This window comes from Hyla sarda, chromosome 4 (assembly GCF_029499605.1).
Source record: "Hyla sarda isolate aHylSar1 chromosome 4, aHylSar1.hap1, whole genome shotgun sequence".
Lineage (NCBI taxonomy): Eukaryota > Metazoa > Chordata > Amphibia > Anura > Hylidae > Hyla > Hyla sarda.
In genome coordinates, this window is record NC_079192.1 from 233,034,463 (window position 1) to 233,052,503 (window position 18,041).

Sequence of the window (18,041 nt, forward strand, 5' to 3'; positions counted from 1 at the left end):
AGGTAAGGCAGTTGCAATCCAACATGCCCAACTCTTCTCTATTCCCACATCATAGCGGGAGAGTCGGAAGGCTCATATAACTTCAGACAGTTGTCTATGATTTGGCTGACTTTTGATGAAAGTGTATGGAGACCTTAAAGAGAATCTGTTGACTCCATATTATGTTCATATCTGCAGACACAGATGGAGAGCTAATAGGAAGAGACAGCTAACTATACCTTTATCTTAAAAGATGGCTGTTTCCACAGTCCTAAAATTGCGTTATTCCTGTGTAACTGAAGTGTCATTAAAGGGGTACTCCAGTGGGGAACAAAAATTCTAATCAACTGGTGGCAGAAAGTTAAACAGCTTTCTAAGTTACATCTATTTAAAAATCTTAACCCTTCCAATCATTTTCTGTCTGCTCAAGAGGAAGTTGTATAGTTCTTTTCTTTCTGACCACAGTGCTCTCTGCTGAGACGTGTCAGGAACGGTCCAGAGCAGGAGAGGTTTGCTATGGGGATTTGCTCCTGCTCTGGACAGTTCCTGACATGGACAGAGGTGTCAGCAGAGAGCACTGTGGTCAGAAAGAAAAGAACAATAAACTTCTTCTGGAGCATACAGCAGCTGATAAGTACTGGAAGGGTTAATATTTTTAAATAGACGTAATTTACAAGTTTGTTTAACTTTTTGGCACCAGTTGAAAATGGAGGCACTGAGCCACAGCAGAACATCTCTTCCCTCCCCCACCCTACTCTGCTTTCACTCACTGATTGGCATACATAGCTCAATTTCTCCTTCTCTGATTTTACAACTAGGAGACCATAGAATACACAGGAGTTTTTTTTTGCACACAGCATACACAGAAAGTAATACTAGTAGTACTGCATGGGGGAAAGAGCAGCAGCCTGAACAAACGATGACACAGGAGGTGTGTTTCAAACTACACTGGACATCTGATAGGCATTTTAGCTGTAGTAACCAATCACTGATCTATCCTAAAGTAGCGCTACTTAAAAGCAGTGTGTGAACAAGCAACATGAAAAAATATACAGCAGATAAGTAGCATCTATAGATGCTAATTCAGGTCGTAGTTGCACAGCATTTGAAGTGTTTCTTCAAAGTGTGCTCCTAGAAAGCACCCAGAAAGCCTCATTGACTCAATGTATTTCAAAATTGTGTCTTTTATCATAAGCTCCAAACTTTGGCACACATCAGAGAGAGGGGACCCATAGCAAAGGTCTAAATTGGCACCATAGTATGGAGTCTGATTTTACCCCCAGGACAGAAAGGTCTGGCTGGTTTTTAATCCCGATTTTTTCCATGGCCCATTGGTCAAATACCCATCTATTAATTTGTTGACTATGCAGATAAATGGAGAGAGGAGTTATGCACAGTTTTTTTTTTAACCAATTCATAATAAAGGAATAGGACCAACTAGGGCTGGGCCTTCTCTCTTAAAGCACCCCATAGCAGCCACATGGTCTCTATAATCTGTACGTCTTTGATCCAAATGTTTTTAAACTGTATGGAAAAAAAAGTTGACTACATTATTCACAACAAAGACATTACTTAATATATACTACTCATTTTACTTAATTAACATTAACATAATAGGAGCCTGTGGGTATCATGTTGCACTTTATGCCTATTGTAAGGATTCCACCTTGGGGATAGCTCTGGGATCGTCCTGGACACTGCCACGGGACACGTTTCCTCTCAATAAATTGGCAGACGACGGTTATTCATGCAAGTCTGGCACCTTGCCAGTTTTAAGTAGACAGGTTGCAGGAAAAAACAAACATAACGCAGGAACTAATTAAAATCCTAGACCGTCTGTTCACTGACTACACATATCAGCATGCCCTGACTACGAACTGGTGAGCTACCCTCAGCCAGTTAAACATGTGCCTGCTGCAACCTGCTATTCACAGTTCACACCAGTACTTGGACCACTCACAGCTCCGTCTGTGTGTTTCCTCAACAGGGCCCGTGTCTCCCCCTTACTGTCAGCCTGCTGTTTCCTAGGGAGAGCCAAGATTACACTGAATCTCTTCCTTATAAGCACCTCCCCTCTCTGCTGCCTCATTCATTAGGCCACATGTGGAGGTTTCTCCAGGGTGAGCCAAGGAAATACACCCTTTCCTTGCCACAGTATCACACTATACAATGGCATACTTTGGAGGCACATCTGGAGTTTTTAGCATATATCCGTACACTTACGGTGAAAAGACTCTTACATATAATCTGAATCTAATGACTGGAGAGTTTGCATTTATTATAAAAATAAAACACAAATTGCAAAGCAATTATCATGCTTATTCAGGGAAACTTAAAAAGCCATATTTTATTTAATATTTAGAGTTTTTTTCAACAAAATTGACCAGTACCCAGACATTTTTATTGATTACATAGAACAAACTGTTAATGAATCAGGTTGCAACTGCATCTGGCACCTGATTAGTTATTTCAGCTGCCAACAGGCATGATAGCACAATGCCAACAATCTGCATTAATGCTAAGCCAAGGGCAGCAGTGGCAATGTAAAACATGTTGTCGCTTGCAAAATCGCAGACCTTCTTAAAGCAACCCTCTTTATGAATAGTCAGGGCTTCCTGTATCAGAGGACTGTTGCGGCATCCCCTGCGGCTTTTGCAGCAGCTGCTGGGTACTGAACCATTGTTGTGTCCAAGCTGAGTTTCCTGCTGCTCCAAGGACCAGGGTGACTCAAACCAATCGCGGTAGCTATGTACTCCACAACAATGCAGGGCCCTCTGTACTGCATCCAAAGCATCTGCTTTCTCCTCGTCCTCTGAATAAGATAACACAGCATTCTTTAGGCCACTTTGAAAACCTTCTGTAATATCCCTGTTATAAGACATTGAAATAGGTATGAGCCATTATTCTGTGATAATGTATTTGCAAATACTAAAACAGTATCAGAATAAGGCTGGGTTCACATCACGTTTTCTCCCATACAGGAGCGCATACGGCAGGGGGGAGCTAAAAGCTCGCACTCCCGTATGCCTTCGTATGAGCTCCCATATGTAATTCATTTCAATCAGCCGGCCGGAGTGAAACGTTCGGTCGGCTCATTTTTGCACCGTATGCGCTTTTAAAACCGTACCTAAAACCGTGGTTGACCACAGTTTTAAGTCCGGGGAAAAAGCGCATACAGCGCAAAAATGAGCCGACCGGACCAAACGTTTCACTCCGGCCGGCTCATTGAAATGAATTACATACGGGAGCGCATACGAAGGCATACGGGAGTGCGAGGTTTTAGCTCCCCCCTGCCGTATGCGCCCCTGTATGGGAGAAAACGTGATGTGAACCAGCCTAACTGGTGTCAGAAAGTTAAACAGATTTGTAAATTACTTCTATTTAAAAATTTTAACCATTCCAGTACTTATCAGCTGCTATATACCACAGAGAAAGTTGTGTAGTTCTTTCCAGTCTGACCACAGTGCTCAATGCTGACACCTCTGTTCAGAGCAGGAGCAAATTCCCAAAGCAAACCTCTTCTTCTTCTGACAGTTCCTGACATGGAGGCAGCAGAGAGCACTGAGATCAGACTGGAAAGAACTGCACAACCTCCTCTGGAGCATACAGCAGCTGATAAGTACTAGAAGGATTAAGGTTTTTATGTAGGAGTAATTTACAAATCTGCATAACTTTCTGGCACCAGTTGAATTGAAAATTTTTCCCCACCAGAATACCCCTTTAAGATCAAGATTCTGAGAGGAAATATTAAAAACACACAAGAAATAAAAACATTTGAATCCAATTATACATTTTTATGACTGCAAGAACAGAAGGCCTAATGTGGATTTGAGCTTCTAAGCATATTGTCAAAACTACTTATAACCTGTGCTGGGTTTTCTTGTCTCTCCTGGATCTCACCATGTCCTGCCTAATTACCATTTTAATTCCTTTTTTGCATACATTGACATAAGTATTCAGACCCTTTGATCAGTACTTAGTTGAAGCAGCTGTTTATTTAATTCCCTATAGATTCCCTTTTGGGAATCCAAAAATAACCCTTGTTTCCCATATACTACTTAACTTGTTAAAATTCCATATACTTTATTAGGTTCTACACACTATTTAAAAACAAATAGCACTCTTTCCTTTTTTTTGGTTATTTTGATGAGATGATTTGCTTGCGCAGATATCTCTGCTGATGATGATATGTTTGTGTTAAAGCAACCCCGTGTGCCTGCAGGTCACACTCACTAGATTGCAAGGAACAGCAGTGCTAGAATTGTTAAAAACTCCACTCTGCAGAGTGAGTGAGTGTGACCTGCAGGCACACGGGGTTGCTTTAACACAAACATATCATCATCAGCAGAGATATCTGCGCAAGCAAATCATCTCATCAAAATAACCAAAAAAAAGGAAAGAGTGCTATTTGTTTTTAAATAGTGTGTAGAACCTAATAAAGTATATGGAATTTTAACAAGTTAAGTAGTAATCTATAGGGAATTAAATAAACAAATGTTACCCTCCATATACTGGTCTATACCAGTTATGGTGTAGTTGAAGCAGCTATTATAGCCTCCGGTCTTCTTGGGTATGATGTCATAATGTTTGCACACCTGAATTTGGGGATTTTCTGCCATTCTTCTCTGCAGATGTTCTCAAGCTCTGTCAGGTTGTATGGTGACCCTCGGTGCTCCTTTCAGCTTTTCCTCAACCCTGACCAATCTTCCTGTTCCAGCCACTAGACATTTTTAGAACAAGGCCTCAACATAGCAAAATGTGAAAAAAGCTAAAGGGTCTGAAAACTTTCTGAACGCATTGTATCACATAGGGGATTAGGCTACAGGATGAAATCTGCTGAATACAGCATCATGGCAGGAATTGTCACTTATGGTGTGGGCATTAGAATAGGAATGAAGTGTAAGATGAGGTGTCTAATATGCAGCAGGTATAAACCGTCCAATTGATAGTCAGAAACAGTAATGAATGGAAACTTTGCAAAATTTCCATGAACTTCCCTATGAAGATAATTCATAATTCAGACATAAAGACTAGAGTTGTGCATCTAGAATCTTTAAGCACTACAATTTAGAACAGTCCTCAAATGCATCAACACTTCAAACACAGGAAAATAAACCTCAGAGGGTTAGCAAATTAATAAAAAAAGATTATGAGTAATAGAAACAACAGTTACCTGCGGTAGAATAAACCCAAAAGTCCGGCAGCAAGTCCAGCTAATAGCACTGCTAACTGAAAGAGCCCATAGGTGCGTAGAAGACATTGCTTCTCTACTGCAGCACTGATGCATCCTAGAAAGCCCCACAGCAGCACAGTGGCTCCACTCACCAGCAGTATGAGCGGAGTGTTTGGATAATTGTTGGTGGATAACACCAAGTATTCTTCTAAAGAGATTTTCGCCCAGACTCCCACTGTGAGCATAGCCAGGCCTGCAGCCCAAAAGATAAAGCTGAAAGCCATAAGAAATATCTTTAATAAAGCCATTCTACTGTTTGTGCATCTTATGTTATTCTGCTTGGCCATCACCAAGGACCAAACAAGACTGTCGTCTTCACGCTGTATACCTACTGCTACATTGTGCTGTGAAACAAACTGCGGCTCTTCATCTTCATCACCCAGAGGATATGCAGGGAGCACCCACACACCATTTGGGTTACTTCTTAAGGGAAGCTCCGTCACAAAGGAAATTCTTCTGTCCCCGTGCAGTTCCAAATCCTCATTCCCAACTACAGAAGGTTTCCTTGGATGCACCAGCTCTGCTATCCCATCCGTCATGGTACTTTGCCTCTGCAGATTTTTACAGCCTCCCCCTCTCATCTCCTACATGGAAAGTCAATAGATCTACTTTGGTTCAGCAATAAATGTCATAGAGTGGGCTCTTACACCCAAGACTTATCAGCTTTTGTCTCCGCCTGTTTAAATAGATACTGCAGTTTCATATCTAGTAAAGCTATATACATTATTATTATTATTATTATTATTATTATTATTATTATTAAAAATGGTTATTTTTCTTTACTTTAGCAATTATTATGCAAACCATTGATGAATGCATATTTCCCAAAATTGAAGCATCTGACAGGCTGCCTTTACCTGATGAACATTACAGTCCACAATGTCACAATATTTTATAATACAAAAGTTTGAAGTTTTCTATGAATTATATTATCGATAATATTAATTATATTATTTATATTGTATTATTATATCATATTATATTAATATTAACCCCTTAACGACGAAGGACGTAAATGTACGTCCTTGAGACGTGGTACTTAACGCACCAGGACGTACATTTACGTCCTAAGCATAACCGCGGGCATCGGAGCGATGCCCAGATCATGCACGGCAGGTCCCAGCTGTTGATCGCAGCCAGGGACCCGCCGGTAATGGCGGACATCCGCGATCCCGCGGATGTCCGCCATTAACCCCTCAGATGCCGTGATCAATACAGATCACGGCATCTGCAGCATCGCGGTCACTTAAATGGATGATCAGATCGCCAGCAGCGCTGCCACGGCGATCCGATCATCCAGCACGGCAGCCGGAGGTCCCCTCACCTGCCTCCGCTGTCTTCCAGGAGTCTTCTGCTCTGATCTGCCTTCCCGCAGACCAGAGCAGAAGATGACCGATAACCCTGATCAGTGCTGTGTCCTATACATAGCACTGAACAGGATTAGCAATCGAATGATTTCTATAAATATTCCCCTATGGGGACTATTAAAGTGTAAAAATAAAAGTAAAAAAAAGTAAAAAATAAAGTTAAAAAAAATGTGAAAAACCCCCTCCCCCAATAAAAACGTAAATTGTCTCATTTTCCCTATTTCACCCCCAAAAAGTGTTAAAAAAATATTTTATATACATATCGCCGCGTATGGAAATATCTGAATATGGCGTGAATGTAAAAGAAAAAAAAGTCCAAAATAGCTGAGTTTTTATAACATTTTATTCCCAAAAAATTAATAAAAAATGTATTAAAAGTTTTATATAAGCAAATATGGTATTAATAAAAAGTACAGATCACAGCACAAAAAATTAGCCCTCATACCGCTGCTTATATGGAAAAATGAAAAAGTTATAGCTCTTCAAATAGGGTGATTTTAAACACACTAATTTGGCTAAAAAGTTTGTGATTTTTTTTAAGCGCAACAGTAATAGAAAAATATGTTATCATGGGTATAATTTTAAGTGTATTGACCCAAAGAATAAATAACACATGGCATTTTTACCGTAAATTGTACGGCATGAAAACGAAACCTTCCAAAATTAGCAAAATTTTTTCTTTTGGTTGCGGTTTTCATTTTAATTTCCCCACACAAATATAATTTTTTTGGTTGCGCCATACATTTTATGGTAAAGTGAGTGATGGCATTACAAGGGACAACTGGTAGCGCAAAAAACAAGCCCTCATACTAGTCTGTGGATGAAAATATAAAAGAGTTATGAAGGCGAGGAGGAAAAAACTAAAACGTAAAAATAAAATTGTCTGCGTCCTTAAGGCCCAAATGGGCTGCGTCCTTAAGGGGTTAATAGAAACACTTGAAATTTGTGTTTTATGAAAAAAAATTGTGGCATTATGGACTGTTTGTAATGTTCATCTAAAATGTGGACAGAAACAAATGCAGTCTTTCCGATACTAAATGTGACAAAGGTAATTTGCCTTTGTATTGTGCTGAGCCTTGTTTGATTATAACAGATTAAGCATGGCGCATTCTTGTAATTATAATACCTGATATGCAGGGTGATACTCTTTATATACTTGCATAAAATCAAACTCATGTGATACTTTGTAAAACTTATAAGGTTACTTACAGTACATAGTTGATAGGGTTAAAAAAACACAAGGGTCCATTAAGTCCAACATAAGCACCTCTGTTTTTATCCAAGGAAGGTAAACCAGCGGGTCCCCGGCTGCTGATAAAAGTCGGGACCCCTGCGCATGAGGCAACCGCAGCTCATGTTCAGGACGTAAATGTATGTCCTGGTGCGTTATGTATTAGGGCACCAGGGTGTACATTTATGTCCAGTGTTCTTAGGAGGTTAAACACCATATACAAAGCTAACAAACAAAAACTAAACAATGCTCCTATGGAGCCCCTTTAACCAAGTCAGAGTCATCTCAGTTCAGCATATTAACACCATGCTAAATCCAGGGCAGTCAGATGATACACTCTGTTGCGAAAGAGACAGTCTGACTTCCTCTACTGTTAACTATTTATTACAGGTAAACTCAATCTACAAAAGCAGCTTTCTCTGCATGTATCCATATTCTGGAGAGACAATAAAAAGTAAATAATATATAATGAATGGAAAACCTGTATGTCACACATGCATATGAAGGTGCAGTGAAGGTGCTCTTACACTGTACAGTTTTTGCTGCAGCTTTGAAGCTATAACCAGATATGGATCATAAGGAATTAGCTAATATAAAGAACAAGTGCTGAATCTTTTCTTTCTTTTTCAATCAATTCCACATTACGAATGGATTCATAAAAGAATAGAAGTAGCAGCTGTTCTTTATATCACTTAATTCATTATGATCCACGCCTTTTAAACTGCACAGTGTAAGAGCATTCTGAAGAACCAACACCGACGATCCACCACTCTGCTCAAGATCAACTGTATTACCAATACTGGCCCAACCAATGTCCAATGTAGAAAGGACCACATAGTCATAGGTCCGAAATAAAGATTGTCCGCTTCTTTTATTCATTCCCCAAACATGCAAAGTTTTAACAGGACAAGTCTGCGTCTGCCTTTATCAAGCATGTACTGTATGCTACACACCTTATGTAAACAAATAGCTGAAATGCCAGTAACCTCTGCAGACAGAGCGGGTAATTCTATTTTATCCTTGTATTCAACGTAAATATTGACGTGTTACTGACGAATGACTTATTTAATTAGCATCTATACCAGTAGCCTCTTGGGAACCCTTAATTCCAATACTGGAATTGAAGGTCAGAATGGATACACTTCTAGCTTGTCATTTGCTGGACACAACCATAACATTTTGGCAGTCCAGCAGCATACACTGATCAGCCATAATGTTAAAACCACTGAAGAGTGAAGTGAATAACATTGATTATGTTGTGACAATGTCGCCTGTCAATGGGTTAAATGTATTATGCGGCAAGTGAACAGTCGGTCCTTGAAGTTGATTTGTTGGAAGCAGAACAAAATAGGCAAGTGTATGGATCTGAGAGACTTTGACATGGGCTAAATTGTGATGGCTTAAAGGAGACAGGAGACACAGCGGTCGGCACAGGCGAAAAGTGTCACCGTACTTAAGAACACCAACTGAGTATTTAAGCCAGGACATCAGTGGAAGATATATACAGAACCAGGGGTGCACAATCCATAAAGACATAGTGCATGATATAACGTAGAGGAGAGTAATTCTGGAGGCACTCACAAAGTATAAAACATAAAACTTTCTCTTTATTTCGCACGGAGTACAACAGAAAAGAGTTAACAAGAGTTAATAGCCATTTGGATAATAGCCATAATGGCCCTCTATGTCACCATGTTCAAACAGAAATATGTATTTTCGGAGGCCAATCCTTACCTTATATTCATCCATTGCTATAGAAGATTTGTGGATGATGTTTCATTGTCTTGCCTTTGCAGACTTTGGGGGAGATTTATCAAAACCTACCTGGTTATGGAATAAAAGGTTTTACATTGGGTTCACAATCTGCCTGATGAATGGATTGTGGAGGAGCATGTACACTCCCCCGTTTAATTAACCATGTATGGGAAGCACATAATGGTAACCCCAAATCACTTTCATTTTATGGTATAGAACGAGTAGGGTTAGACAGACATAAGTTCCTTCTACAGCAAGAAGAAAGATGGATCACTCGTACTAGAACAGAGGGGAATTTAGGTCTCAATGACAGGTTTGACTTAAGTATTTTCATATAAGCAGTTATTTATTGTAATTTATGTGCACACAGTATGTATTGTCTGCATTTATCTCTGTATTTCAATGCACTGATTTGTAAACACCTCACCTACATCATGGGTGTCTGAGTATTTATTCACCCTGACCGGTGAGGTAGGAGTGGTCTGACGAAATGCCAGAGGGGGTGTGAAATTGCTATTACCTCCTGTCAGTGGCGTCTTCAGCATTCATATTTAGGGGGGGCACATGGGGGGCCAGTGACAAAAGTGGGGGGGCAATTTTAAAACGTGTGTGTATGTGTATATATATATATATATATATATATATATACATACACACACATATACACACACACACACACACACACACACACCATGCAGAACATGTTTAATTTACCTTACCTTATCACAATACAGACCCCTGAATCATCACCACTTACCATAAAACAGACCCCATAATCAGACCCCACTATAATACAGAGCCCAGAATCAGATCCCTGCAAAATAGACCCCATCCCCCTGCATAATACAGACTCCAGTCATGTTGCGCAATAATATACATACAGTTACATTAACTGACTCACAATTCACATCTTTTATGGTCGGCGTCATCCTCTTTCCTTCTGTTCTCCATCTGGCTCAGACCGTCATGACGACTTCTTCCAGCCAAAACCCATCACTGCAGCATCTGCAAGACAAACATCTTAGTTTCTGCATTTTTTCCAGTGCCCTCCCCAGAAGTGCAGAATTCAGTGGAGTTTATTCCATTCCAAACAGTGTTACAGAGCAAGCAACGTTTCAGCGACCTGTCTTCACCTTTGCCAAGCACTAGAAGCGACGAATCGTAGCCTGCTCTGTAACTCTGTTTAGAATGGAATAAACTCCACTGAACTGCACTTTATACTTTGGTGTGCTGAGATTGTCCTTGGATATAGGTGGCTAGCTAGGTTGGTAGGAAGCCAATTAGGTAGATAGGTAGCGATGTAGATATGGAGGTTCATAGGTAGGTAGCAAGGTAGCTAAGTAGGTAGCCAGGTAGGTAAGTGGGTAGCTATGTATGTAGGTAGGTAGCAGGGTAGCTAGCTAGCTAGGTAATTAGGTTGCTATGTAGGTAAGTAGCTATGTAGGTAAGTAACCAGGAGGCTAAGTAGGTGGGTAGGTAGCCAGTAATAAGGTTGGAAGCCAGATAGGGAAGTAGCCAGGCAGGTAATTAGGTAGGTTTCAAGGTAGGGAAATAGCCAGGCAGGTAACTAGGTAGGTTGCCAGGTAGGGAAGTAGCCAAGCAGGTAATTGGGTAGGTAGCCAGGTAGGGAAGTAGCTAGTGCTCCTTCAAATCATCACCCCCCCTCTCACCTACACCCCCCTCACCTCCTCCACATCATCACCCCCCTCTCCTCCTCCACATCATCACCCCCCCTCTCCTCCTCCACATCATCACCCCCCTCTCACCTACACCCCCTCACCTCCTCCACATCATCACCCCCCTCTCCTCCTCCACATCATCACCCCCCCTCTCCTCCTCCACATCATCACCCCCTCTCCTCCTCCATATCATCACCCCCTCTCCTTCTCCACATCATCACCCCCCTCTCCTCCTCCACATCATCACCCCCCTCTCACCTGTACACAACCCCCCTCACCTCCTCCACATCATCGCCCCCCTCTCCTCCTCCACATCATCATTCCCCTCTCACCTGCACATCATCACCCCCCTCACCTCCTCTACATCATCGCCCCCCTCTCACCTGCACATCATCACCCCCCTCACCTCCTCCACATCATCCCCCCTCTCACCTGCACCCCCCCTCACCTCCTCCACATCATCACCCCCCTCTCACCTGCACAGACCCCCTCACCTCCTCCACATCATCACCCCCCTCACCTCCTCCACATCATCACCCCCCTCACCTCCTTCACATCATCACCCCCCCTCACCTCCTCCACATCATCACCCCCTCTCCTCCTCCACATCATCACCCCCCTCACCTCCTCCACATCATCACCCCCCTCACCTCCTCCACATCATCACCCCCTCACCTCCTCCACATCATCAACCCCTCTCCCCCTCCACATCATCAACCCCCCCTCACCTTCACATCATCAACCCCCCCTCACCTTCACATCATCAACCCCCCCTCACCTCCTCCACATCATCGACCCCCCCCCTCACCTCCTCCACATCATCGACCCCCCCCCTCACCTCCTCCACATCATCGACCCCCCCCTCACCTCCTCCACATCATCGACCCCCCCCCTCACCTCCTCCACATCATCGACCCCCCCCCTCACCTCCTCCACATCATCGACCCCCCCTCACCTCCTTCACATCATCGACCCCCCCCTCACCTCCTCCACATCATCGACCCCCCCCCTCACCTCCTCCACATCATCGACCCCCCCCTCACCTCCTCCACATCATTGCCCCCCCTCACCTCCTCCACATCATCACCCCCCTCACCTCCTCCACATCATCACCCCCCTTACCTCCTCCACATCATCACCCCCCCTCTCCTCCTCCACATCATCACCCCCCTCACCTCCTCCACATCATCACCCCCCCCTCACCTCCTCCACATCATCAACCCCCCCTCTCCTCCTCCACATCATCACCCCCCTCACCTCCTCCACATCATCACCCCCCTCACCTCCTCCACATCATCACCGCCCTCACCTCCTCCACATCATCACCCCCCTCACCTCCTCCACATCATCACCCCCCCCTCACCTCCTCCACATCATCACCCCCCCTCACCTCCTCCACATCATCAACCCCACCCCTCCTCCACATCATCACCCCCCCTCACCTCCTCCACATCATCACCCCCCTCACCTCCTCCACATCATCACCCCCCTCACCTCCTCCACATCATCACCCCCCCTCACCTCCTCCACATCATCACCCCCCTCACCTCCTCCACATCATCACCCCCCCCTGACCTCCTCCACATCATCAACCCCCCCCCACCCCTCCTCCACATCATCAACCCCCCCCCACCACCCCTCCACATCATCAACCCCCCCCACCCCTCCTCCACATCATCAACCCCCCCCCCCACCCCTCCTCCACATCATCAACCCCCCCCCCACCCCTCCTCCACATCATCATATGCGGTGTATTGCCGCTACCAGCAGGCACATGTAAAGCCAGCATAGAGCGGGGCCTTCACCAGCGGATCCGCAGCTAAATACGCTTAGAAAATCTGCGTGTGTGTACGTACCCTAAGGGTGTAAGGGTGTAGGTAATTGTGTTAGGGGGTAAAGAGATTGGGTGATGGTGAGTACCTTTAGGTAAGGGGATTCCCCTTGTAGATAGGTATACAGGTATGGATCCTCCAGGTAGGTATTCAGGGAATCCCCCAATAGGTAGATTGGGTAGGTAAGGGAACTCCCCACAATAGGTAGGTAGGTAGATAAGGAATCCCCAAAGAATTCACCAGGAGGTAGGTAGATAAGGACTCCCCTAGGACATAGAGATTCCACTTAGTAGGTAGATAGGGAATCCATCTGTAGGTAGGTAAAAAATACCCCAGTAAGTAGGTAATCCCCCCTTCATTAGGTAAATTTTTCCCAGCAGGTAGAGAATCCCCACAGTAGATAGGTAACCCTCCCCCCTTAATTTGGTAGACACCCCCAGTAGGTAGATAGGGAATACCAGCGTAGATAGATTGGGTAGGTAAGGGAACTACTCCCAGTAGGTAGGTAGATAAGTGGTCCCCAATGGATCCACCAAGGAGTTAGGTAGAAAAGGATTTACCTAGGAGGTTGAGTATCCACTCAGTAGGTAGGTAGGGAACTTCCTTGTAGGTAGGTAAGGAATCCCCCAGTAGGTTGACAGGTAATCCTTTCCCCCTCCCCAGTAGGTAGATGTCCCCAATAGGCCCCCTCCAAGAGAAAAATACAAAAAATGCCCCCCCCTTTATTCTATTTTGTTTTTTGGCCGCAGCATTTTTCAAAATTTATAATGGTGTGCGATTTATAATCACACACCGTTATACATAAGTTACACCAAACACATACACTACACACTTCACCGCCCCCCGCTGCACACATCCCCTCCCCCCCCCGCCATCCCCACCGACACCACCGTAGAAAAAAGGTGATGGCCCGCCGGGCATTTTCGGCGGAGGAGGAATGCGCTTTACTTGCCTCCTACTTTTCTGTGTTCTTCCTTGTCCTCCTCATCATCTAGTTCTGATGATGAGTCCCCTGTACGGTTGCGGAGACGCCACCAGGCGAGGCCACACACCCCTATGATAGTGACCCAGGGGCTGACAATAGTATGAGCATCTATGCCGCTCGTAATAGGAGTCCGACCCCCCAGACAAGCGTACCGGAGCCCCCTTCGGGTGATCTTGTCTGGAGACCCCCAGAGGGTTATCAGCCACGGATTCCTGAATTTGTTGGTGACTCAGGGATCCAGATTGACACGTCCAGATACACTGAAATTGACTATTTTAGTTATTATTTCAGTGATGACCTTGTCAATCATATGGTGGAGCAAATTAACTTGTATGCCCAACAGTTTACTGTCCACCACCCTGATTCTTTTTTGGCTAGGCCCAATGGATGGTACGCCATTGATGCAGACGAAATGAGGACATTTTGGGGTCTCATGCTGTATATGGGCCTGGTCAAAAAAACAAGTGTCAGGCAGTACTGGTGCGGGGACATCCTCTACCAGACCCCACTCTGCGGTATGGCCATGGCACAAGGACGGTTCGAGGCCATTCGGAAATGCCTCCATTACGCTGATAATGTGGCATGCCCCCCCCCCCCCGAGGTGATCCCGCCTATGACCGGCTTTACAAAGTGAGGCTGGTCATCAATCACTTTGGGGCCAAATTTTGGGAGGCCTACGTACCCCTCAGGGAGCTCTCGATAGATGAGTCTCTTATCAGTTTTAAGGGGAGACTCATCTTCCACCAGTATATTCCCTTGAAGCGGGCGAGGTATGACGTGAAACTCTACAAACTTTGTGGGAGTACCTCCGGGTACACTTGCAAGTTTAGAGTATATGAGTGGCGAGATTCCCGTATTGAATCCCCAGAATGTCCCCCCAATCTGGGTGTTAGCGGGGAACTCGTTTGGGATCTTGTGCACCCATTGCTGGATAAGGGTTACCACCTTTACGTGGACAACTTTTATACCAGCATCCCTCTGTTCACATCCCTTACCGCCAGATCGACGTCCGCTTGTGGGACCGTGCGGAAGAACCAGAGAGGCCTCCCTCTAAATTTGATCCAGACACCTATGCCCATGGGTGAGTCCCGTGCCCTTACCTATGAAAACCTGTTGCTGGCCAGGTAAAAGGATAAAAGGATGTCCTTATGCTGACCACAAATCATGGTAACGGCAGCTCACCTGTCCCTGTGCGAGGTACCACAACAACGGTCCTCAAGCCTGATTGTATTCTGGACTACAATCAGTATATGCGGGAGATAATCTCTGATCAAGTCCTCAAGCCATACATGGCCATGCGGAAAACACGGGTATGGTACAAAAAAGTTGCGGTCTACTTGGTACAGGTTGCCATTGACATTGACATTCCTCCAGTTTCAAGAAGAAGTCCTAAAGGCCCTGATCTTTGGCAACCGGGAAAGAGCAGGCCAGAGTTCCCAAGGAACTGGAAATATAGGTGCCAGGATCGTCCCAGGCCAGCACTTTCCAGGTGAGGTACCACACACTGGAAGGGACGATCCCAGAAAAAATGCATTGTGTGTTGCAAGAAGGTCCTCTGCATTAAAAAATTATTCAGGGAGTATCACACTTCCATGCAGTACTAAATTTTCCCTTTTAATTTTAATTTTCCATAATTTGACCCCAGTGTACCAAGTCCAGAGTACATTCCAAATTTTTACCCAATAAACCACTAAATTGCCCAGAAAACTCTTATCTGGGTCATGGGTCACTGAGTCACTATGACTGGGGACTTTTTTATGTTGCCTCAAATGCACAGCGCTCTCTCTCCACCTGAGCGGGGTGCGCATTTGAGGCAACAGGTTAGGGACGGCCACAAACATCACATTCCCAGAATGATGATTCAGAGCATAGGATTTGGAGTGGGCATATTTTTTAGTTTTGGCTATGCTCTGGGTCATCATTCTGGGAACATAACCTATTTTATTATTTTAAGGCCCACTGTACCCCACTTTATTAACTTAGTGTACCCATGTAATGCTCCTTGAGGGGGGGTCCCGCTGTTCTGGCCCCATAGGCAGCTATGTAAATGCTCAAGGCCCCTGACTGCGCTCCTTCTCTTCTGAGACCTGGTGTGCACCCGCAGAGCTGTTTACGTCCAGATATGAGGTATGTCCTTACTCCAAAGAAATGTATTTACAAATGTACGGTGACATTTTCTCCTAATACCACTTGTGAAAATGAAAAATTTGGGGTGACCCCAGCATTTAGTGTGAAAAATCAAAATTTTCCTTTTCACATCCCATATTAATGAACATTTATCAATCACCTGTGGGGTGTTAAGGCTCACTGTACTACTTGTTACGTTCCTTGAGGGGTGAAGTTTCCAAAATAGTATGCCATGTGTTTTTTTTTTCTGTTCTGGCACTATAGGGGCTTCCTAAATGCGACATGCCCCCCAAAACCATTTCAGCAAAATTTGCTTTTCAAAAGCCAAATGCGACTCCTTCTCTTCTGAGCATTGTAGTGCGCCCGCAGTGCACTTGACGTCCACACATGGGGTATTTCCATTCTCAGAAGAGATGGGGTTACAAATTTTGGGGGGGCATTTTCTCCTATTACTCTAGTGTCCCGGTACAGGACCTTGTCCTGTCCCTGTCTAAAGTCCCCTCAGCTTGAGTTCCTCCATTCCACAGGGCTCTCCTGCAAGGCTTGCCCCTTGGTCGCCTCCTATAAAGGTATTTCTGTATAGTGTACAAATGTATAGGACCTACTTAGGTCACGTGATATATTATAATGGTTGTACAAATGTTTAGGACCTTCCTGGGTCATGTGATGTACCCAGAGTTCTCTGGGTTCAGGACCTACAGGCTTTAGAGGCAATGGGATTAGTCCAGCCCCTATTATATAAGCGGCTGCAGCCACTAAATTCACTCTCTTGTTTCTGCATTCTCTTGAGACCTGGACACTAAAGAAGCACAATCAGCATATTTCAAAGAACCAGCAGCCACTAAAATTGTGAGTTATAAAGCTCTGTTTCCTAAATCCTTGCGACTACTATTCAACTCAACTCATAAAATTAGTAGCACAGTGGCCTGCTTAAAGCTAAAGACTATCAGTCCCAGCAAAGCCTGTGAGGAACCTGCATCCCGGTTACCTCAAGAGAGACTGTATGTTTATAAAGACTGTTTGCATACGAAGTTCAGTAAAAGTTCCAGTTATCTCATAAATTCTGCTGTGGACATTCGGTTTATTTCCTGCCATTTTGGGCCGGTTGGCAGCAGGGCCTTCTATACTAAGCAAACCTCACCCTGGCATCACGACAAATCAAGGGTTAATACCACCAGACCCTGCATCACCATTACAACACCCAGGTCACCACATAGCCCCTTGTAAAAATGCATTTTAGTGGGGAAAAAAAATCATTTACACATCCAACTTTAACAAAAAGTTGTGAAACATCGTGCTATTATTCTATAAAACATTGTTTATTCTATTAAACATAGTTTATATTCATTTTTGGGACCTACAATAAATATGACACTATGGGGGCAAAAAAGGTCACCCCTCTATGGGGGCCTATAAGGTCACCCCTCTTTTCCCATTTTTTAAATAAAAGAATGTAATAAAAAAAAAATCATAAGTGGTATCGCCAAGGGCGTAAATGTCCGTACTATTAAAATATAAGGTTAGCTAAACCGCACGGTCAATGGCGTACACATAAAAAAATACTAAATTCCAAAATTGTGCATTTGTGGCATCTTCATATACCATAAGAATTTTAATAAAAAGCGATCAAAAAGTCCCATCAAAACAAAAATGGAACCGATAAAAACTACAGATCATGGCACAAAAAAATGAGCCCTCATATAGCCCTGTATGAGGAGAAATAAAAAAGTTATAGGAGTCAGAAGATAAAAATTTTAAACATACAAATTTTGGTGCATGTATTTAGGATTTTTTTAAGTAGTTAAAGGAGTATTCCAGCGCAAAATAATTAGGGGATAAGTTATAGATCTCGG

At 43.9% G+C, this 18,041-nt stretch overlaps 1 protein-coding gene across 2 annotated transcripts in view; it reads right to left on the reverse strand.

The window, feature by feature from the left end:
* Window positions 1-2,117: 2,117 nt before the first annotated feature.
* LOC130369048 (tetraspanin-7-like) overlaps window positions 2,118-18,041 on the reverse strand; it is a 63,248-nt gene continuing 47,324 nt past the window's right edge. The window contains exons 4-5 of one of the 2 annotated variants that reach the window (XM_056573740.1): window positions 5,153-5,796; window positions 2,118-2,847 (exon numbers count right to left, since the gene is read on the reverse strand). In XM_056573740.1, coding sequence (XP_056429715.1) covers window positions 2,412-2,847; window positions 5,153-5,796 — 1,080 coding nt within the window. In that variant the 3' untranslated portion in view covers window positions 2,118-2,411. The remainder of the gene's footprint in view (window positions 2,848-5,152; window positions 5,797-18,041) is intronic. The other variant, XR_008892652.1, reaches the window with a different exon arrangement.